General features: G+C 43.7%; 1 protein-coding gene across 1 annotated transcript in view; it reads left to right on the top strand.

Annotated features, from left to right (window-relative positions):
- LOC128700094 (protein argonaute-2) overlaps positions 1-24493 on the top strand; it is a 163840-nt gene that overhangs the window by 48260 nt on the left and 91087 nt on the right. The window contains exons 5-6 of the mRNA XM_070086882.1: positions 7549-7736; positions 10635-10801. Coding sequence (XP_069942983.1) covers positions 7549-7736; positions 10635-10801 — 355 coding nt within the window. The remainder of the gene's footprint in view (positions 1-7548; positions 7737-10634; positions 10802-24493) is intronic.

Raw genomic sequence — 24493 nt, 5'->3', positions numbered from 1 at the left:
TTTATAGTGTTACTGACAGCAATAGTGCAGCTTCTGTGCATTTTCTCCGTCTTAAGTCGTCTTCTTTAATCATTAGTTTAGCCTCACTGAATTTAGTGAGGTGTCCAACACCCGTTTTTGCGGTCATCATTTCTGTAAGCATTTGTGTGTACGGTGATCCTAATGTCCAGAGATCTGGCTGTTTCCCCTACATACACTTTGTCACACACACACATAGTATAGTGTAAATTCCTGCACTTGCGCCAGAATCATGCTTGGGTTTTTGTATCAGGTTCCTAATAGTTGAAGAGCTGGTAGATATTTTAACAAGTTTTCTGTCAAACATTTTTGAAACATTAGTAAAACGGTAAAACGATGTAACTTTGAGGCTTTTCTTTAAACTTGATTGGTGTTGCTCTTGTTGATGATACGTGTCGCACGTTTCCTGCAGTCAAGTATGAAGTGTAGGGGAAAGTGAAGTGAACTAAAAGAATTGGTGATGTATGTGCATTCTTCTTTGAGGAACTGCGGACTGGAAATTCTGTAGAATCTCAGAAAGAAGCCAAAAACTACCCCTCTTTTTGTTCTGGTGTCATGGTGAGAGAAGAAATGTAGAAGTACACGTGTAGACGTGTACTTAGCTCAGTGGTGGCGTGTACTTAGTGGTGTGGGTCCCATCCTGGGACTAAATTGACCTGATTTGTCCGAAATGCTCTGCATAACAAGCGGCTTTCTATATAGTACTGTCATTGATGTCAGCTAGGCCTGTATACCTTCTACATGTACTTGTAGTAATAAAGATATTATTTTTGTTATTATTATTATCATTATTATTATTATTATTATTATTATTATTATTGTTATTATTATTATTATTATTATTATTATTATTATTCTATGGAGAGAACATAGAAACAGGGGTCATCCCACAATCACTAAAAACAACAGATATAGCCCCACTCCACAAAGGTGACAGTAAATCAGTTGCAATAATTACAAATCGATAGCACGGATTAACGAGTGTTTTTATATTAGATCTTTTCAAATAGATAAAAAATATCGAAAACAATTATATACGTTTACATAACACGTATCTGAGTGCAATTAGCGTGTAATTAACGTTAATAATTAAGCTACATCAATTACCAGCTGAGAGCTATATCAGCTTGGGGAAATAGATGGCAAGTAACATTTGCACCTAAGAAAACACAAATGATGATCGTCTCTAGGCACCATGACGGTAATGCTGGTGCAGTAGTAAGGACGAATGGGAGGGTGTTGGCTCCTGGAGAAGAAGTTGATATCCTTGGGGTGAAATTTGACTCCAAACTAACCATGGAGAACTATGTTGTAAATCTTGCAAACAAGGCAGCCAGGAAGCTTACAGCACTTCGCCGTATCTCGAATCTACTTGACAGTAGGGGTTGCAAGATTCTGTACGAGGCACAAGTACGCTCACACCTTAAGTATGCTCCACTTTCTTGGTTTGCCTGCCCCCCCCCCCCGTCCTCTCATCTGCGACTGCTTGACAGAGTAGAGAACAGAGCAAGACGTCTCATCTCTCGCCTGGTCCCATCCTGGATAGATCTGTCATTTCAGCAGAGCCTTCAACATAGGAGGGATGTGGTTGGCCTTACTGTTATGTACAAGGCCAATATTGTCAAAGTACCACACTTGGATCCACTTCGAGGACAACGTGAAACAAGCTTTTATGCCACAAGACGGGCAGAAAGCAGCAACTTCACTCTGGCTGTACCCTTCTCCAGAACATCACTCCACCTGAGATCATATATACCAAGGATGACTCGAGTATGGAACACATTCGTACAGCATAATGATGTCAACGAGATAAAGTCAGTTGATCAAATGAAAATGCTGGCCCACAGATGGCTCCAATTTCATCCTGTTCCCTCCTTGTATGTCTCATAACAATAAAAATGCTTTCAAATGAGCTGATGTAGGTAACAGCTCTTAGCTTGTCAATAAAGTTAGGAATCCTTAACCTGTAAACAGCTTGTCAATAAAGCTAGGGAACCTTAACCTTGTCAAACCCTGTGTAAAAAAAAAAACTAAAAAAAAAAAAACTAAGTATTTCTTCTTTCTGGGCCACTCTGCCTCTGTGGGACACTCTGCCTCTGTGGGACACTCTGCCTCTGTGGGACACTCTGCCTCTGTGGGACACTCTGCCTCTGTGGGACACTCTGCCTCTGTGGGACGCTCTGCCTCTCTGGGACACTCTGCCTCTGTGGGACACTGCCTTTGTGGGCCACTCTGCCTCTGTGGGCTACTCTGCCTCTGTGGGCCACTCTGCCTCTGTGGGCCACTCTGCCTCTGTGGGACACTCTGCCTCTGTGGACCACTGTGCCTCTGTGGGCCACTGTGCCTCTGTGGGACACTCTGCCTCTGTGGGACACTCTGCCTCTGTGGGCCACTCTGCCTCTGTGGGACACTCTGCCTCTGTGGGCCACTCTGCCTCTGTGGGACACTCTGCCTCTGTGGGACACTCTGCCTCTGTGGGACACTCTGCCTCTGTGGGACACTCTGCCTCTGTGGGACACTCTGCCTCTGTGGGACACTCTGCCTCCGTGGGACACTCTGCCTCTGTGGGACACTCTGCCTCTGTGGGCCACTCTGCCTCTGTGGGACACTCTGCCTCTGTGGGACACTCTGCCTCTGTGGGACACTCTGTCTCTGTGGGACACTCTGACTCTGTGGGACACTCTGCCTCTGTGGGACACTCTGCCTCTGTGGGACACTCTGCCTCTGTGGGACACTCTGCCTCTGTGGGACACTCTGCCTCTGTGGGACACTCTGCCTCTGTGGGACACTCTGCCTCTGTGGGACACTCTGCATCTGTGGGACACTCAGCCTCTGTGGGACACTCTGCCTCTGTGGGACACTCTGCCTCTGTGGGCCACTCTGCCTCAGTGGGACACTCTACCTCTGTGGGACACTCTGCCTCTGTGGGACACTCTGCCTCTGTGGGAAACTCTGCCTCTCTGGGCCACTCTGCCTCTGTGGGACACTCTGCCTCTCTCGGACACTCTGCCTCTGTGGGACACTCTGTCTCTGTGGGACACTCTGCCTCTGTGGGACACTCTGCCTCTGTGGGCCACTCTGCCTCTGTGGGCCACTCTGCCTCTGTGGGCCACTCTGCCTCGGTGGGCCACTCTGCCCCGGTGGGCCACTCTGCCTCTGTGGGACACTCTGTCTCTGTGGGACACTCTGCCTCTGTGGGCCACACTGCCTCTGTGGGACACTCTGTCTCTGTGGGACACTCTGCCTCTGTGGGACACTCTGCCTCTGTGGGACACTCTGCCTCTGTGGCACACTCTGCCTCTGTGGGACACTCTGCCTCTGTGGGCCACTCTGCCTCTGTGGGACACTCTGCCTCTGTGGGCCACTCTGCCTCTGTGGGACACTCTGCCTCTGTGGGACACTCTGCCTCTGTGGGACACTCTGCCTCTGTGGGTCACTCTGCCTCTGTGGGACACTCTGCCTCTTTGGGCCACTCTGCCTCTGTGGGACACTCTGCCTCTGTGGGCCACTCTGCCTCTGTGGGACACTCTGCCTCTGTGGGACACTCTGCCTCTGTGGGACACTCTGCCTCTGTGGGTCACTCTGCCTCTGTGGGACACTCTGCCTCTTTGGGACACTCTGCCTCTGTGGGACACTCTGCCTCTGTGGGCCACTCTGCCTCTGTGGGACACTCTGCCTCTGTGGGACACTCTGCCTCTGTGGGACACTCTGCCTCTGTGGGCCACTCTGCCTCTGTGGGACACTCTGCCTCTGTGGGGCACTCTGCCTCTGTGGGACACTCTGCCTCTGTGGGCCACTCTGCCTATGTGGGACACTCTGCCTCTGTGGGACACTCTGCCTCTGTGGGACACTCTGCCTCTGTGGGACACTCTGCCTCTGGGACACTCTGCCTCTGTGGGACACTCTGCCTCTGTGGGCCACTCTGCCTCTGTGGGCCACTCTGCCTATGTGGGACACTCTGCCTCTGTGGGACACTCTGCCTCTGGGACACTCTGCCTCTGTGGGACACTCTGCCTCTGTGGGACACTCTGCCTCTGTGGGCCACTCTGCCTCTGTGGGCCACTCTGCCTATGTGGGACACTCTGCCTCTGTGGGACACTCTGCCTCTGTGGGACACTCTGCCTCTGTGGGACCCTCTGCCTCCGTGGGACACTCTGCCTCCGTGGGACACTCTGCCTCTGTGGGACACTCTGCCTCTGTGGGCCACTCTGCCTCTGTGGAACACTCTGCCTCTGTGGGACACTCTGCCTCTGTGGGACACTCTGCCTCTGTGGGACACTCTGCCTCTGTGGGACACTCTGCCTCTGTGGGACACTCTGCCTCTGTGGGACACTCTGCCTCTGTGGGACACTCTGCCTCTGTGGGACACTCTGCCTCTGTGGGCCACTCTGCCTCTGTGGGACACTCTGCCTCTGTGGGACACTCTGCCTCTGTGGGACACTCTGCCTCTGTGGGACACTCTGCCTCTGTGGGACACTCTGCCTCTGTGGGACACTCTGCCTCTGTGGGCCACTCTGCCTCAGTGGGACACTCTACCTCTGTGGGACACTCTGCCTCTGTGGGACACTCTGCCTTTGTGGGAAACTCTGCCTCTGTGGGCCACTCTGCCTCTGTGGGACACTCTGCCTCTGTGGGACACTCTGCCTCTGTGGGACACTCTGCCTCTGTGGGACACTCTGCCTCTGTGGGACACTCTGCCTCTGTGGGACACTCTGCCTCTGTGGGACACTCTGCCTCTGTGGGCCACTCTGCCTCTGTGGGCCACTCTGCCTCTGTGGGACACTCTGTCTCTGTGGGACACTCTGCCTCTGTGGGACACTCTGCCTCTGTGGGACACTCTGCCTCTGTGGGACACTCTGCCTCTGTGGGACACTCTGCCTCTGTGGGCCACTCTGTCTCTGTGGGACACTCTGCCTCTGTGGGCCACTCTGCCTCTGTGGGACACTCTGCCTCTGTGGGACACTCTGCCTCTGTGGGACACTCTGCCTCTGTGGGACACTCTGCCTCTGTGGGCCACTCTGCCTCTGTGGGCCACTCTGCCTCTGTGGGCCACTCTGCCTCGGTGGGACACTCTGCCTCTGTGGGCCACTCTGCCTCTGTGGGACACTCTGCCTCTGTGGGACACTCTGCCTCTGTGGGCACTCTGCCTCTGTGGGACACTCTGCCTCTGTGGGGACACTCTGCCTCTGTGGGCCACTCTGCCTCTGTGGGACACTCTGCCTGTGGGACACTCTGTGGGCCACTCTGCCTCTGTGGGACACTCTGCCTCTGTGGGACACTCTGCCTCTGTGGGACACTCTGCCTCTGTGGGACACTCTGCCTCTGTGGGACACTCTGCCTCTGTGGGACACTCTGCCTCTGTGGGACACTCTGCCTCTGTGGACACTCTGCCTCTGTGGGACACTCTGCCTCTGTGGGACACTCTGCCTCTGTTGGATACTCTGCCTCTGTGGGACACTCTGCCTCTGTGGGATACTCTGCCTCTGTGGGCCACTCTGCCTCTGTGGGCCACTCTGCCTCTGTGGGACACTCTGCCTCTGTGGGACACTCTGCCTCTGTGGGACACTCTGCCTCTGTGGGACACTCTGCCTCTGTGGGACACTCTGCCTCTGTGGGACATTCTGCCTCTTTTGGACACTCTGCCTCTGTGGGACACTCTGCCTCTGTGGGCCACTCTGCCTCTGTGGGACACTCTGCCTCTGTGGGACACTCTGCCTCTGTGGGACACTCTGCCTCTGTGGGACACTCTGCCTCTGTGGGACACTCTGCCTCTGTGGGACACTCTGCCTCTGTGGAACACTCTGCCTCTGTGGGCCACTCTGCCTATGTGGGACACTCTGCCTCTGTGGGACACTCTGCCTCTGTGGGACATTCTGCCTCTGTGGGACACTCTGCATCTGTGGGACACTCTGCCTCTCTGGGACACTCTGCCTCTGTGGGACACTCTGCCTCTGTGGGCCACTCTGCCTCAGTGGGACACTCTACCTCTGTGGGACACTCTGCCTCTGTGGGACACTCTGCCTCTGTGGGACACTCTGCCTCTGTGGGACACTCTGCCTCTGTGGGACACTCTGCCTCTGTGGGACACTCTGCCTCTGTGGGACACTCTGCCTCTGTGGGACACTCTGCCTCTGTGGGACACTCTGCCTCTGTGGGACACTCTGCCTCTGTGGGACACTCTGCCTCTGTGGGACACTCTGCCTCTCTGGGCCACTGTGGGACACTCTGCCTCTGTGGGCCACTCTGCCTCTGTGGGACACTCTGCCTCTGTGGGCCACTCTGTGGGGACACTCTGCCTCTGTGGGACACTCTGCCTCTGTGGGACACTCTGTGGGACACTCTGTCTGGGACACTCTGCCTCTGTGGGACACTCTACCTCTGTGGGACACTCTGCCTCTGTGGGACACTCTGCGTCTGTGGGCCACTCTGCGTCTGTGGGACACTCTGCCTCTGTGGGACACTCTGCCTCTGTGGGACACTCTGCCTCTGTGGGACACTCTGCCTCTGTTGGACACTCTGCCTCTGTGGGACACTCTGCCTCTGTGGGACACTCTGCCTCTGTTGGATACTCTGCCTCTGTGGGACACTCTGCCTCTGTTGGATACTCTGCCTCTGTGGGCCACTCTGCCTCTGTGGGCCACTCTGCCTCTGTGGGACACTCTGCCTCTCTGGGACACTCTGCCTCTGTGGGACACTCTGCCTCTGTGGGACACTCTGCCTCTGTGGGACACTCTGCCTCTCTGGGACACTCTGCCTCTCTGGGACACTCTGCCTCTGTGGGACACTCTGCCTCTGTGGGATACTGTGCCTCTGTGGGCCACTCTGCCTCTGTGGGACACTCTGCCTCTGTGGGCCACTCTGCCTCTGTGGGACACTCTGCCTCTCTGGGACACTCTGCCTCTGTGGGACACTCTGCCTCTGTGGGACACTCTGCCTCTGTGGGACACTCTGCCTCTGTGGGACACTCTGCCTCTGTGGGACACTCTGCCTCTGTGGGACACTCTGCCTCTGTGGGACACGGCCGATGTGTAAAAAAAATAATGGACCATTGTCTTCTCTTATTAGCATTGCTTTTTAGATGTGCTGTTCATTGTATTGAGAAATTTGTTGGAGCAGTTGTTAAATATTCTATTCCTCTTATCCAGCTAGTTTGTTTCTTTATAAATGAAATTCCCCCTCTACAAATATTGATATTTTTTCACTCTTGCTTTTCATTAAGAGTTTTATTAATATGTTGTGCAGTCCTTCAGCTTTTGTACTTTATTTAAATTTCTAGAAGAGCATGAAGTGGTTCTCTTGCCAAACTGGTATGTCTATTTTCTGTCCTATTTGCCTACGAAACTTACCACTCTCTCTCTCTCTTTCTCTCTCTCTCTCTCTCTCTCTCTCTCTCTCTCTCTCTCTCTCTCTCTCTCTCTCTCTCTCTCTCTCTCTCTCTCTCTCTCTCTCTCTCTCTCTCTCTCTCTCTCTCTCTCTCTCTCTCTCTCTCAATCTCAAATTGTATTAAATATTGTTATTATTGCTTTACAGAGAATTCCTAGAACTCCTTGAAAAAATTGGACGTCAGCGAGGAATGACTATAACAAAACCAGTTGAAAATCTGTCGTTCAGAGATTCCAGCAGTGTTGATCCAGAAGAACTTTTTAAAGAGCTCAAGCAGAAATATCCAAAGATTCAAATGATAATACTCATCATACAAAAATTCAAAGAATTTTATGGTATGTATGTTGTTCGGCAACATTGGTAAAGGTAAGGATTAATAAGGCAGTATAAGCAAACCTCTGAAGATGATTGGGTGTAATGTAATATACCAGTGACTGGTATCAAAGTTCTACTGCAGTCTGGACTTAAGTCAGAATTCATCGTTGACTGCCAGGTGAACAAGACTGTTACTGCTAGTGGCCAGCAGGCCTACAAAACTATTGGAATCTGGTTGCTCTGATTCTCTCAGTAACTAGTGATACAGTTTATGCTTAAACAGCCGGGCTGTGGCTCGTACGTTGGTTTGCGTGCAGCCAGCAGTAACAGCCCGGTTGATCAGGCTCTGATCCACCTGGAGGCCTGGTCACAGACCGGGCCGCGGGGGCGCTGACCCCCGGAACTCTCTCCAGGTAAACTCCAGGTAAACAGTTGTTGTAAAGTTTCTCTTTCCTGCTATTAACATTAAATAGTCTTAGACTACAGATGTTGATGGTGTTTCTCTGTAAGTGGCTATGATACCCCTGCTTTTTTACTGTGTTTATTCTACATTTCTTTCCATATATCTTACTCCAGTAAGTTCTATAGTAGATGTCAGCTTGAGGTCTTGACACATAAATGTTTTCTATGTGTATAGAATTGGGTATCTTTTCTCAGTTCCATACTCTGATAGCCTTCCTTGAAATAAGCTGTGAGCACAGAAATGCTTTCCAGTCATAAGAGCACAAGTTTTTTTTAATAGTGTAACCAGTGCCGTGACTTGTGGTATGAGAATCTGAATAAAGAATTAACAGGTAACAGCCAGAATAATTAAAAGGGTATATAATACAGACAAGTTGATTTTTTTTTTCGCCTACGCAGTAGGCACTTTAGTCAGATACAGAGAGAGATATTAAATTGTTGGCATTAGCCATAGTAGCGAAGTGAAGATGATGTAATCAATCCATCAGCCTAGGAGAAACAATTTTTGAGGTGGTCAATCTCTCAGCCTGGAGTTCTTCCAGACTGTAGAGCTCAAAACTTTTCCAGGCTAAGGGACTGACTACCGAAAAATTATTTCTCAAAGGTTTATGGACTGATTACAGCTTTACTTCGCTACTACGCCTAATGCCTCCAAATTTAATCTCCTCTGTATTTGACTGAAGAAGCCTACTGCGTACGGAAACACTAACATGATACATAATAACTGGCAATCATATATATCCCTGGAACCAGGATGGTTTTCATTCCTCCACTGTCCCCTCCTGACAAGTGCAGTGACTGCTGGACTATTATCCATAAGCTAAGGTGGCTCACTTATACCAGTCAACCCCCTTTTACGGCCCACGATGGGTGTGGTGGGCCTGGTAACGCATACTGGTCTAAAAAGATGTCCGGCCGAACTGTTTGCAATCAGAATTTGCCGACCTCTCCAGTTACACCTGTACTATTCCAGAATTTCATGACTGGGTCTGATATTCTTATGTTATCCCACACCTGGAGAGTGGGCATGCTTTTATTTAACCAAATCCATGGTCTATACTCTCTGTACCTCCCTTTGCTGAACTCAGTGTTATTTCTCTTCCTTGCTAAACACTGCAACAGTATTCCATACAAATAGCAGATTTCTTGATATCTAGTAAAAGACGACAATTCGTTATTGTCCCACATTACAAATAAAGTGATGCAAGGTATTTCTGTAATTTTCCTGCTACGGTGACAGTTATTTTTCCATTCCACTGTCACTCATATTGCAATGAACACTTGGTGCAACACGAGGTGGCGTGACTTACTGTGGATTAATTTTTCGAAGATTTTGGATAACACTGGCAGATTATATATAGACCTGTAGTTATTTACGTCGGTTGGGTTTCCTCCTTTGTGTACTGGGGTAACCCTTACTGTCCTGAGCATCTTCAAAAATATGTTGGTTTCTAATGATTTGTTGAATATTATTGCAATGGTGGGTGAAAACACATGAGCTATTCTTTTGTAAAATAGTGGTGGTACCTGTGTTAAGTTTACTGTCTTATTTTTCAGTGTTTTTTTTATTATGTTACAGACTTATTATAGATTAGAGTTCAAAAACTTTGCAATAATGTAGTCGCTTGCTCGAGCATTAGTACTTGGGATTTCCTAGATATACTTAATCCTATGATAGAGAAGAAATCATTTAATGTATTGGTTATTCAGTAGGCTAGATATGTGGTTCATTTTGTTTGGTTAGGATGATATCTCTGGTTTTGGTCCATATCTGAGTGACCAGGATTTGTGAATGTGTTGATTGTTTTTCATGTTATGTTTTTTGTCAATGGTCCGAGAATGCTATATATTAGCCATGAGCTACAAGAACGTAATCATAATGCTTACTCAGGTCTCTAATGTTGTAGCTGGATATTGATATATTCTTGGTTGTGCTGAGAACAGCTTTTGTTTAACTTGCTGTGTAGTATGGACACTTATTTTCAAAGAAGTACTGATTTCCGTTTTGATTCAACAGATTTAAATCAGGGTCAATATCAGCATTCATGAACTATAAAGTAACATTACTAAAGTGATGGATGAGGTAGAGTAATCAGTACTTAAGTACTAATTATGTGAGCAGTGGAGAGAGGAGTGTATAGCTTACTTACCTGGTATGACTATTGATGACAATATATCCAATCAGTTATGAGAATTACGACAATGTACAGAGTACAAGTGCAGTTTAAGTAAAATTGTACATAGAACAATTTAAACATTTAAATTACCCTCTAGGATAGGCAGCAGAAATGACATCATGGATGAGTGATGGATACAAGTTTAAGATTTTGAAAAGATTGAAGAAATATTTCTGGTAATATTCTTTTGTTTCAAACTGCTTTTTTTAGAAACCTTGAGAAATGTTCATTCTAATGTCATCTCATTTTAAAGCCGTTCATTATGTTATGTTTTAACAGGTAAGGTGAAGAAAGCTGGGGACAGAACTGTGGGAATTATAACACAATGCGTGACTGATGGCAATGTGAAAAATGTTAAACCAGTCATAGTAGGGAACCTCTTGCTGAAGATCAATGCCAAGCTCGGGGGCATCAACACCATTCTCGATGTTGATTCACGTCCTGTTGTAAGTAGACTTTCCTTATTTATTATTTACTATATCAGCTGTTTTTTTTTCCAATGATCTCCCATGTCAGAGTGCTCTTCAAATCTTACAACATCCCCCACCAGGCTAGGGTGACTCAAAGAATAAAACTCATTTACCATTTACTAATAAGTTATTGCTGGAGGCTTCAACAACATTCTCTTCTTAAAGACCTACAAATGGCTGGCTTTATACACAATATGAATAATTGCTTGAAAATACTATCTTTAATTATTTCCACAAGAATGTGTGATATAACTAAATCCTCACTTGACCACATCCAGATGAAATTAATAGGTCCTCCCAGATTCAGAATAATCACTAACGATACTACCTCTACCCTAGTTCCCTCCAAGTCCCTCTAAGTCATCCTAATACGTTTCATCCTCTCCACATGTCTGAACATCCTCAACCCATCTTCAGCCCTCTAGATAATATTTTTAATAACCCCGCACCTCTTAATCTCCAAGCTACGAATTGTCTGCATAATATTCACACCACACAATGAAATATATTTTTTTCGTTAGGTTCAGAATGATTTTTGCGAAATTATTGCATACACAAATTTTCTCTTACCTTACTCGCCAATAGGGAATGTTTTTTTTTAACATAGAGCTATATACCATTCCCTTACTAATATTAATTTCATCAATTTTGCAACTTCAGAAAAAAAACTTAATAATGTTGAAATTGCAAAAGCCTTTTGTAACTTTAAAATTTTTTCCGATTTATCCACTGATGAAATTAATATTAGTAAGGGAATGGTATATAGCTCTATGTTAAAACAAAACATTCCCAATTGCCCTCAAAGATTCTTTAAGTCTTATGATATACTTAATAACAATATAAATTTGCGCCTTACTAAAGCAGAAAAAATAAATGCAATAGTAATTATGAAAGAAAATGATTACCAAGAAAAAATGAATAAGCTCTTAGATGATTCTGAAACCTATTCTAAACTTAGAAAAAATCCCCTAGAAACCGTTAATAGCAATTTCAATAAAACAATGAAACTTCTACTGAAAGGCAAAGATGAATTAGTCAAACAATTTACTTCCACTAATCCATCTTTACCTTACATGTATGGACTAATAAAAACACACAAAGCAGGGAATCCAGTCAGACCAATCATTAGCTCCATAGGGTCAGTTTCATATAAATTATCCAAATGGCTTGTTGATATTTTGAGTCCTATTGTTGGCAAAATTTATAACTTTAATGTTAAAAACAACATAGATTTAGTTGATAAATTAAACTCCTTGACTGACTTAAATGATTTTAACATGGTTAGTTTTGATGTTACTTCCTTGTTTACGAAAGTTCCTGTTGATGATTTATTAAGTTTCTTATCTGAAGAACTCGTTAATTATGATTTACCATTGCCAGTTCCTACTATCATTAAACTTATTAAACTTTGCATTGTTGATGCAAAATTTGTATTTAATGATAAGTTTTACACTCAGAAGTTTGGTATGGCAATGGGAAATCCTCTTTCACCTGTTCTTAGTAACCTATACATGGAATTTTTTGAAATAAGGCTGCTTAACACAATCCTCCCTAATAGAGCTAAATGGTTCAGATATGTTGATGATATTTTGTGTCTTATGCCCAAAAATGTAGATATACACCATTTCCTTGGCAAATTAAATAGCTTAGCCCATTCTATAAATTTTACTGTTGAATTTGAAGAAAATAACTTATTGCCTTTTCTAGATGTTTTAATTATTAAGGGTAATAATGAATTCAAATTTAAAATTTACAAAAGGCCTACAAATAACTGTTCCTGTGTCCACTATTATTTTTCCAATCAAGATAGAGTTAAACTGTCTGTTTTCTCATCAATGTTTTTGAGAGCTTTACGAATTTGTAGTCCAGAGTTCATAGATGAGGAAATATCCAAAATTTGTGAAATAGGTAATGATTTGAAATACCCAAGAAATGCAATTGATAAATCTTTTAAAGTTGCTAGAAATACTTTTTACAACCCAAAAAGGGACAACCAGCCTTATTCAACTAAAAATATGTTGGTTCTCCCTTACCATGGAAACTTGGTTGATATGCCTTCTCTTCTTAAGATTTTTAATATTAAAGTTGTATTCAAAAATCTTGATACAGTAAAAAAACTTTTGATAAAGAATTCCCCCCAAAATGCTGATGGATGTGTCTATAAGATTCCTTGTAAAATTTGCCATGAAGTTTATTACGGTCAAACCGTTAAAAATCTCGAACTAAGATTAAAACAACATAAATATAGCATTAGAACTGGACAAGATTCCAATGCTCTATTTATTCATGTAAGAGATTTTAACCATCCAATTGATTTTCAAAAAGTTGAGAAACTAATATCAAGCAAGTCCATGGTCGACAAGAATATAATTGAATCTTGTTTCATAAAAAGCAGTTTTGACAATAATATGAATATTTCCTTTGGTTTATATAAATTAGATCCATTTATAATTAATAGAATTTGGGAAGAATTTAATAATACATTGGACAAATAATAATTTTTTAAATTTCTTATTTCTTGGGTAGAATAGTTTGTTGGTGGGTTGTGTGAAGGACCTGTCTAGTTCGGCCGGCGGGCCTGCTGTCTCGCGTCAGGTGTTTCTTTGTTGTTGGATCTGATAGTGAGGTGTGGGCTACCCCTTTACATACCTTCCTTTGATGCTTTACTTTCATTGTTCCTTGATAATGTGAGTAGTCACATTGACTACTCACGTAGTCTGTTGACTATACCTGGTAAAGTGTATGGTATAGTTATTATTGAAAGAATCATGAGTAAGACGGAGCGTAGGATAGCAGATGAAAGGCAAGGGGTGTGTAGACCAAGTGTTTGCTGTGAAACATATAGATTAGCAGTATTTAGACGATGGTAAATAGGTTTTAGTGGCATTTATGGATTTGGAAAAGGCATATGACAGGGTGGATAGTGGACAAATGTGGCAGATGTTGCAAATGTATGGAACAGGAGGTAGATTATTGAAAGAAGTGAAAAGATTTTACGAGGATAGTGAAGCTTAAGATAGAGTATGTAGGAAAGAAGATTATTTCTCAATAAATGTAGGCCTTAGACAAGGATGTGTGATATCACCATGGTTGTTCAATATATTTATAGATGGAGTAGTGTTGGCAAGAGGTGTGGGGTTAAAAGATAAAGAATGTAACACAAAGTGAGAGTTGTCACCGTTGCTCTTTGTTGATGATACTGTGCTTGTGGGAGATTCTGAAGAGAAGTTGCAGGGGTTGGTTGATGAGTTTGATAGGGTATGTAAAGGAATATATGAAAGAGTAAAGTGATGAGGGTAACAAAAAGATTAGGTAATGGAAGATTGGATATCAGATTGGAGGGAGAGTATGGAGGAGGTGAATATGTTCAGATATTTAGGAGTGGACATGTCAGCAGATGAGTCTATGAAAGATGAGGTGAATCATAGAATTGATGAGGGGGAAAAGGTGAGTGGTGCACTGAGGAGTCTGTGGAGACAAAGAACTTTATCCATGAAAGCAAGGAGGGAATGTATGAGAGTATAGTTATACCAACTCTCATGTTTGGGTTGTGAATGTTGCAACGAGAAGAAGACTGGAGGCAGTGGAGATTTCATGTTTGAGCGCAATGTGTAGTGTGAATATAATTCAGAAACTCTGTAGTTTGAAGATTAGGAGGAGGTGTGGGATTACCAAAACTGTTATCCAGAGGGCTGAGGAAGGGTTATTGAGATGGTTTGGACATGTAGAGAGGCTGGAACGAAATAGAATGACGTTGAGAGTGCATAAATTTGTAGTGAAAAGAAGGCGGGGAAGGGGTCGACCTAGGAAAGGTTGGAGGGAGGGGGTAAAGGAGGTTTTGTGTGCGAGGGGTTTGAACTTCCAGCAAGCTTGCGTGAGCATGTTAGACAGGAGCGAATGGAGACATATGGTTTTCAGAACTTGACTTAACGTGCTCTTGGAGTGTAAGCAAGGTAACATTTATGAAGGGATTCAGGGAAACTGTCAGGCCGGACTTGAGTCCTGGAGATGGGAAGTACAGTGCCTGCATTCTGAAGAAAGGGTGTAAATGTTGCAGTTTTATAACTGTAGTGTAACCATGCCTCTGGCAAGACAGTAATGGAGTGAATGATGACGAAAGTATTTCTTTTTCGGGCCCTACTGCCTTGGTGAGAAACGGCCGACGTGCTTTTATATATATATATATATATATATATATATATATATATATATATATATATATATATATATATATATATATATATATATATATATATATATATATATATATATATATATATTTTTTTTTTTTATTATCACACTGGCCGATTCCCACCAAGGCAGGGTGGCCCGAAAAAGAAAAACTTTCACCATCATTCACTCCATCACTGTCTTGCCAGAAGGGTGCTTTACACTACAGTTTTTAAACTACAACATTAACACCCCTCCTTCAGAGTGCAGGCACTGTACTTCCCATCTCCAGGACTCAAGTCCGGCCTGCCGGTTTCCCTGAACCCCTTCATAAATGTTACTTTGCTCACACTCCAACAGCACGTCAAGTATTAAAAACCATTTGTCTCCATTCACTCCTATCAAACACGCTCACGCATGCCTGCTGGAAGTCCAAGCCCCTCGCACACAAAGCCTCCTTTACCCCCTCCCTCCAACCTTTCTTAGGCCGACCCCTACCCCGCATTCCTTCCACTACAGACTGATACACTCTTGAAGTCATTCTGTTTCGCTCCATTCTCTCTACATGTCCGAACCACCTCAACAACCCTTCCTCAGCCCTCTGGACAACAGTTTTGGTAATCCCGCACCTCCTCCTAACTTCCAAACTACGAATTCTCTGCATTATATTCACATCACACATTGCCCTCAGACATGACATCTCCACTGCCTCCAGCCTTCTCCTCGCTGCAACATTCATCACCCATGCTTCACACCCATATAAGAGCGTTGGTAAAACTGTACTCTCATACATTCCCCTCTTTGCATCCAAGGACAAAGTTCTTTGTCTCCACAGACTCCTAAGTGCACCACTCACCCTTTTCCCCTCATCAATTCAATGATTCACCTCATCTTTCATAGATACATCCGCTGACACGTCCACTCCCAAATATCTGAATACATTCACCTACTCCATACCCTCTCCCTCCAATCTGATATCCAATCTTTCATAACCTAATCTTTTTGTTATCCTCATAACCTTACTCTTTCCAGTATTCACTTTTAATTTTCTTCTTTTGCATACCCTACCAAATTCATCCACCAATCTCTGCAACTTCTCTTCAGAATCTCCAAAGAGCACAGTGTCATCAGCAAAGAGCAACTGTGACAACTCCCACTTTATGTGTGATTCTTTATCTTTTAACTCCACGCCTCTTGCCAAGACCCTCGCATTTACTTCTCTTACAACCCCATCTATAAATATATTAAACAACCACGGTGACATCACGCATCTCTGTCTAAGGCCTACTTTTACTGGGAAATAATTTCCCTCTTTTCTACATACTCTAACTTGAGCCTCACTCTCCTCGTAAAAACTCTTCACTGCTTTCAGTAACCTACCTCCTACACCATACACCTGCAACATCTGCCACATTGCCCCCCTATCCACCCTGTCATACGCCTTTTCCAAATACATAAATGCTACAAAGACCTCTTTAGCCTTATCTAAATACCGTTCACTTATGTGTTTCACTGTAAACACCTGTTCCACACACCCCCTAAATTTCCTAAAGCCTCCTTGTTCATCTGCTATCCTATTCTCCGTCTTACTCTTAATTCTTTCAATAATAACTCTACCATACACTTTACCAGGTACACTCAACAAACTTATCCCCCTATAATTTTTGCACTCTCTTTTGTCCCCTTTGCCTTTATACAAAGGAACTATGCATGGTCTCTGCCAATCCCTAGGTACCTTACCCTCTTCCATACATTTATTAAATAATTGCACCAACCACTCCAAAACTATATCCCCACCTGCTTTTAACATTTCTATCTTTATCCCATCAATCCCGGCTGCCTTACCCCCTTTCATTTTACCTATTGCCTCACGAACTTCCCCCACACTCACAACTGGCTCTTCCTCACTCCTACAAGATGTTATTCATCCTTGCTCTATACACGAAATCACAGCTTCCCTATCTTCATCAACATTTAACAGTTCCTCAAAATATTCCCTCCATCTTCCCAATACCTCTAACTCTCCATTTAATAACTCTCCTCTCCTATTTTTAACTGACAAATCCATTTGTTCTCTAGGCTTCCTTAACTTGTTAATCTTGCTCCAAAACTTTTTCTTATTTTCAACAAAATTTGTTGATAACATCTCACCCACTCTCTCATTTGCTCTCTTTTTACATTGCTTCACCACTCTCTTAACCTCTCTGTTTTTCTCCATATACTCTTCCCTCCTTGCATCACTTCTACTTTGTAAAAACTTCTCATATGCTAACTTTTTCTCCCTTGCTACTCTCTTTACATCATCATTCCACCAATCGCTCCTCTTCCCTCCCGCACCCACCTTCCTGTAACCACAAACTTCTGCTTAACACTCCAACACTACATTTTAAAGCCAACCCCATATTCTTAGACCCCATTGCCTATGCTCTCATTAGCCCATCTATCCTCCAATAGCTGTTTATATCTTACCCTAACTGCCTCCTCTTTTAGTTTATAAACCTTCACCTCTCTCTTCCCTGATGCTTCTATTCTCCTTGTATCCCATCTACCTTTTACTCTCAGTGTAGCTACAACTAAAAAGTGATCTGATATATCTGTGGCCCCTCTATAAACATGTACATCCTGAAGTCTACTCAACAGTCTTTTATCTACCAATACATAATCCAACAAACTACTGTCATTTCGCCCTACATCATATCTTGTATACTTATTTATCCTCTTTTTCTTAAAATATGTATTACCTATAACTTAACCCCTTTCTATACAAAGTTCAATCAAAGGGCTCCCATTATCATTTACACCTGGCACCCCAAACTTTCCTACCACACCCTCTCTAAAAGTTTCTCCTACTTTAGCATTCAGGTCCTCTACCACAATTACTCTCTCACTTGGTTCAAAGGCTCCTATACATTCACTTAACATCTCCCAAAATGTCTCTCTCTCCTCTACATTCCTCTCTTCTCCAGGTGAATATACGCTTATTATGACCCACTTCTCGCATCCAACCTTTACTTTAATCCACATAATTCTTGAATTTACACATTCATATTCTCTTTTCTCCCTCCATAACTGATCTTTCAACATTACTGCTACCCCTTCCTTTGCTCTAACTCTCTCAATACTCCATATTTAATCCCATTTATTTCCCCCCACTGAAACTCCCCTACCCCCTTCAGCTTTGTTTCGCTTAGGGCCAGGACATCCAACTTCTTTTCATTCATAACATCAGCAATCATCTGTTTCTTGTCATCTGCACTACATCCACGCACATTCAAGCATCCCAGTTTTATAAAGTTTTTCTTCTTCTCTTTTTTAGTAAATGTCTACAGGAGAAGGGGTTACTAGCCCATTGCTCCCGGCATTTTAGTCGCCTCATACGACACGCATGGCTTACGGAGGAAAGATTCTTTTCCACTTCCCCATGGACAATAGAAGAAATAAAGAATAACAAGAGCTATTTAGAAAAAGGAGAAAAACCTGGATGTATGTATATATATATATATATGCATGGGCGTGTCTGTGAAGTGTGACCAAAGTGTAAGTAGGAGTAGCAAGATATCCCTGTTATCTAGCGTGTTTATGAGACAGAAAAAGAAACCAGCAATCCTACCATCATGCAAAACAGTTACAGGTTTCTGTTTCACAGTCATCTGGCAGGACGGTAGTACTTCCCTGGGAGATGGAGGTTTTTGGTAGATGGCGAGAATATTTTGAGGAATTTTTAAATGTCGACGAAGAAAGGGAAGCGGTAATTTCATGCACTGGCCAGGAAGGTATACCGTCTTGTAGGAGTGAAGAAGAGCACGATATGAGTGTGGGGGAGGTGCGTGAGGCATTACGTAGAATGAAAGGGGGTAAAGCAGCTGGAACTGATGGGATCATGACAGAATGCCGCAGCGAGGAGGCGGTTGGAGTCAGTGGAGATGTCCTGTCTAAGGGCAATGTGTGGTGCAAATATTATGCAGAAAATTCGGAGTGTGGAAATTAGGAGAAGGTGTGGAGTTAATAAAAGTATTAGTCAGAGGGCTGAAGAGGGTTTGTTGAGGTGGTTTGGTCACTTAGAGAGAATGGATCAAAGTAGAATGAATTGGAGAGCGTATAAATCTGTAGGGAAAGGAAGGTGGGGTAGGGGCCGTCCTCGTAAAGGTTGTAGAGAGGGGGTAAAGGAGGTTTTTGGGCGAGGGGCTTGGACTTCCAGCAAGCATGTGTGAGCATGCTAGATAGGAGTGAATGGAGACGAATGGTATTTGGGACCTGACGAGCTGTTGGAGTGTGAGCAGGGTAATATTTAGTGAAGGGATTCAGGGAACCCGGTTATTTTTATATAGCCGGACTTGAGTCCTGGAAATGGGAAGTATAATGCCTGCACTCTAAAGGAGGAGTTCGGGATATTGGCAGTTTGGAGGGATATGTTGTGTATCTTTATACGTATATGCTTCTAAACTGTTGTGTTCTGAGCACCTCTGCAGAAACAGTGATTATGTGTGAGTGTGGTGAAAGTGTTGAATGATGATGAAAGTATTTTCTTTTTGGGGATTTTCTTTCTTTTTTGGGTCACCCTGCCTCGGTGGGAGACGGCCGACGGGTTGAAGACAACAGTGTTGTTATTATATATATATATATATATATATATATATATATATATATATATATATATATATATATATATATATATATATATATATATATATATATATATATATATATATATAATAATAATAATAATAATAATAATAACAACACTGTTGTCTTCAACCCGCCTCCTGGCGAGTGAAAATTCACGACCCTCTAAACCACTGGACCGTACCATCCTAACCATCCTACAAACAACATATGCCTAGCGAATTAGGGTTGCTTTATGTTACGAGTACATACGATGGTATGGTTGCCTCAGAGGTAATTTCATTCTACTCCCCGTTTGGTGTACTTGCATCCAGAAGAAGTACGTACATATATTATTGTAACCACGAACAAGTGGTATTCAATCAATAACAAACTATGGCTGGCCGGGGGATCGAGCCCGTGTTGTTTTAGCCCACCTCGTGGGACGAGGGCGGAAATTCATGACGTTGTAAACCGTTGGACCTTACAATCCTACAAGCAACATGAACCTAGCAAACTAGGCTTGAACATCAAAATGGTATACAATACCGACAGGTTGTTAGGTAAGACACATATGCAACAGTTAGACAACTTTATTCCGAAACGTTTCGCCTACACAGTAGGCTTCTTCAGTCGAATACAGAAAGTAGGCAGGAAAAGTAGAGATGTGAAGACGATGTAATCAGTCCATCACCCTTAAAGTCGTAGAATTTGAGGTTGTCAGTCCCTCGGCCTGGAGAAGTTCAGTTCCATAGTCAGGAACTATCTGAAGACCAAGCGACAGTGCGGAGACTTAAATACTGTCGGAAGGAGAGGTGCAGGGTAGTAGTAGTAGTAGTAGTGAGAGGCCACTGAGAGGTCATGTCCCTCTCAGATCCAACACTTCTCACTTGAAAAGCTTGTCCAAGGTGTTTTCTGTACCAAGATGCCACGTGTTGCAGTGTCTGACAAGATGAACACCAAAATGGTATACAATACCGACAGGTTGTTAGGTAAGACACATATGCAACAGTTAGACAACTTTATTCCGAAACGTTTCGCCTACACAGTAGGCTTCTTCAGTCGAATACAGAAAGTAGGCAGGAACAGTAGAGATGTGAAGACGATGTAATCAGTCCATCACCCTTAAAGTCGTAGAATTTGAGGTTGTCAGTCCCTCGGCCTGGAGAAGTTCAGTTCCATAGTCAGGAACTATCTGAAGATCAAGCGACAGTGAGGAGACTTAAATACTGTCGGAAGGAGAGGTGCAGGGTAGTAGTAGTAGTAGTAGTAGTAGTAGTAGTAGTAGTAGTGAGAGGCCACTGAGAGGTCATGTCCCTCTCAGATCCAACACTTCTCACTTGAAAAGCTTGTCCAAGGTGTTTTCTGTACCAAGATGCCACGTGTTGCAGTGTCTGACAAGATGAACATCAAAATGGTATACAATACCGACAGGTTGTTAGGTAAGACACATATGCAACAGTTAGACAACTTTATTCCGAAACGTTTCGCCTACACAGTAGGCGAATACAGAAAGTAGGCAGGAACAGTAGAGATGTGAAGACGATGTAATCAGTCCATCACCCTTAAAGTGACTATGGAACTGAACTTCTCCAGGCCGAGGGACTGACAACCTCAAATTCTACGACTTTAAGGGTGATGGACTGATTACATCGTCTTCACATCTCTACTGTTCCTGCCTACTTTCTGTATTCGACTGAAGAAGCCTACTGTGTAGGCGAAACGTTTCGGAATAAAGTTGTCTAACTGTTGCATATGTGTCTTACCTAACAACCTGTCGGTATTGTATACCATTTTGATGTTCATCTTGTCAGACACTGCAACACGTGGCATCTTGGTACAGAAAACACCTTGGACAAGCTTTTCAAGTGAGAAGTGTTGGATCTGAGAGGGACATGACCTCTCAGTGGCCTCTCACTACTACTACTACTACTACTACTACTACCCTGCACCTCTCCTTCCGACAGTATTTAAGTCTCCGCACTGTCGCTTGATCTTCAGATAGTTCCTGACTATGGAACTGAACTTCTCCAGGCCGAGGGACTGACAACCTCAAATTCTACGACTTTAAGGGTGATGGACTGATTACATCGTCTTCACATCTCTACTGTTCCTGCCTACTTTCTGTATTCGACTGAAGAAGCCTACTGTGTAGGCGAAACGTTTCGGAATAAAGTTGTCTAACTGTTGCATATGTGTCTTACCTAACAACCTGTCGGTATTGTATACCATTTTGATGTTCAAGCCTAGTTTGCTAGGTTCATATTGCTTGTAGGATTGTAAGGTCCAACGGTTTACAACGTCATGAATTTCCGCCCTCGTCCCACGAGGTGGGCTAAAACAACACGGGCTCGATCCCCCGGCCAGCCACAGTTTGTTATTGATTGAATACCACTTGTTCGTGGTTACAATAATATATGTACGTACTTCTTCTGGATGCAAGTACACCAAACGGGGAGTAGAATGAAATTACCTCTGAGGCAACCATACCATCGTATGTACTCGTAACATAAAGCAACCCTAATTCGCTAGGCATATGTTGTTTGTAGGATGGTACGGTCCAGTGGTTTAGAGGGTCGTGAATTTTCACTCGCCAGGAGGCGGGTTGAAGACAACAGTGTTGTTATTATTATTATTATATATATATATATATATATATATATATATATATATATATATATATATATATATATATATATATATATATATATAATAATAACAACACTGTTGTCTTCAACCCGTCGGCCGTCTCCCACCGAGGCAGGGTGACCCAAAAAAGAAAGAAAATTCCCAAAAAGAAAATACTTTCATCATCATTCAACACTTTCACCACACTCACACATAATCACTGTTTCTGCAGAGGTGCTCAGAACACAACAGTTTAGAAGCATATACGTATAAAGATACACAACATATCCCTCCAAACTGCCAATATCCCGAACTCCTCCTTTAGAGTGCAGGCATTATACTTCCCATTTCCAGGACTCAAGTCCGGCTATATAAAAATAACCGGGTTCCCTGAATCCCTTCACTAAATATTACCCTGCTCACACTCCAACAGCTCGTCAGGTCCCAAATACCATTCGTCTCCATTCACTCCTATCTAGCATGCTCACACATGCTTGCTGGAAGTCCAAGCCCCTCGCCCAAAAACCTCCTTTACCCCCTCTCTACAACCTTTACGAGGACGGCCCCTACCCCACCTTCCTTTCCCTACAGATTTATACGCTCTCCAATTCATTCTACTTTGATCCATTCTCTCTAAGTGACCAAACCACCTCAACAAACCCTCTTCAGCCCTCTGACTAATACTTTTATTAACTCCACACCTTCTCCTAATTTCCACACTCCGAATTTTCTGCATAATATTTACACCATACATTGCCCTTAGACAGGACATCTCCACTGACTCCAACCGCCTCCTCGCTGCGGCATTCTGTCATGATCCCATCAGTTCCAGCTGCTTTACCCCCTTTCATTCTACGTAATGCCTCACGCACCTCCCCCACACTCATATCGTGCTCTTCTTCACTCCTACAAGACGGTATACCTTCCTGGCCAGTGCATGAAATTACCGCTTCCCTTTCTTCGTCGACATTTAAAAGTTCCTCAAAATATTCTCGCCATCTACCAAAAACCTCCATCTCCCAGGGAAGTACTACCGTCCTGCCAGATGACTGTGAAACAGAAACCTGTAACTGTTTTGCATGATGGTAGGATTGCTGGTTTCTTTTTCTGTCTCATAAACACGCTAGATAACAGGGATATCTTGCTACTCCTACTTACACTTTGGTCACACTTCACAGACACGCCCATGCATATATATATATATACATACATCCAGGTTTTTCTCCTTTTTCTAAATAGCTCTTGTTATTCTTTATTTCTTCTATTGTCCATGGGGAAGTGGAAAAGAATCTTTCCTCCGTAAGCCATGCGTGTCGTATGAGGCGACTAAAATGCCGGGAGCAATGGGCTAGTAACCCCTTCTCCTGTAGACATTTACTAAAAAAGAGAAGAAGAAAAACTTTATAAAACTGGGATACTTGAATGTGCGTGGATGTAGTGCAGATGACAAGAAACAGATGATTGCTGATGTTATGAATGAAAAGAAGTTGGATGTCCTGGCCCTAAGCGAAACAAAGCTGAAGGGGGTAGGGGAGTTTCGGTGGGGGGAAATAAATGGGATTAAATATAGAGTATTGAGAGAGTTAGAGCAAAGGAAGGGGTAGCAGTAATGTTGAAAGATCAGTTATGGAGGGAGAAAAGAGAATATGAATGTGTAAATTCAAGAATTATGTGGATTAAAGTAAAGGTTGGATGCGAAAAGTGGGTCATAATAAGCGTGTATTCACCTGGAGAAGAGAGGAATGTAGAGGAGAGAGAGACATTTTGGGAGATGTTAAGTGAATGTATAGGAGCCTTTGAACCAAGTGAGAGAGTAATTGTGGTAGAGGACCTGAATGCTAAAGTAGGAGAAACTTTTAGAGAGGGTGTGGTAGGAAAGTTTGGGGTGCCCGGTGTAAATGATAATGGGAGCCCTTTGATTGAACTTTGTATAGAAAGGGGTTTAGTTATAGGTAATACATATTTTAAGAAAAAGAGGATAAATAAGAATACAAGATATGATGTTGGGCGAAATGACAGTACTTTGTTGGATTATGTATTGGTAGATAAAAGACTGTTGAGTAGACTTCAGGATGTACATGTTTATAGAGGGGCCACAGATATATCAGATCACTTTTTAGTTGTAGCTACACTGAGAGTAAAAGGTAGATGGGATACAAGGAGAATAGAAGCATCAGGGAAGAGAGAGGTGAAGGTTTATAAACTAAAAGAGGAGGCAGTTAGGGTAAGATATAAACAGCTATTGGAGGATAGATGGGCTAATGAGAG

This window comes from Cherax quadricarinatus, chromosome 20, assembly GCF_038502225.1.
Source record: "Cherax quadricarinatus isolate ZL_2023a chromosome 20, ASM3850222v1, whole genome shotgun sequence".
NCBI lineage: Eukaryota > Metazoa > Arthropoda > Malacostraca > Decapoda > Parastacidae > Cherax > Cherax quadricarinatus.
Note: the sequence above shows the minus strand (reverse complement) of the source record. Positions and strands in the feature narration are given on the sequence as shown.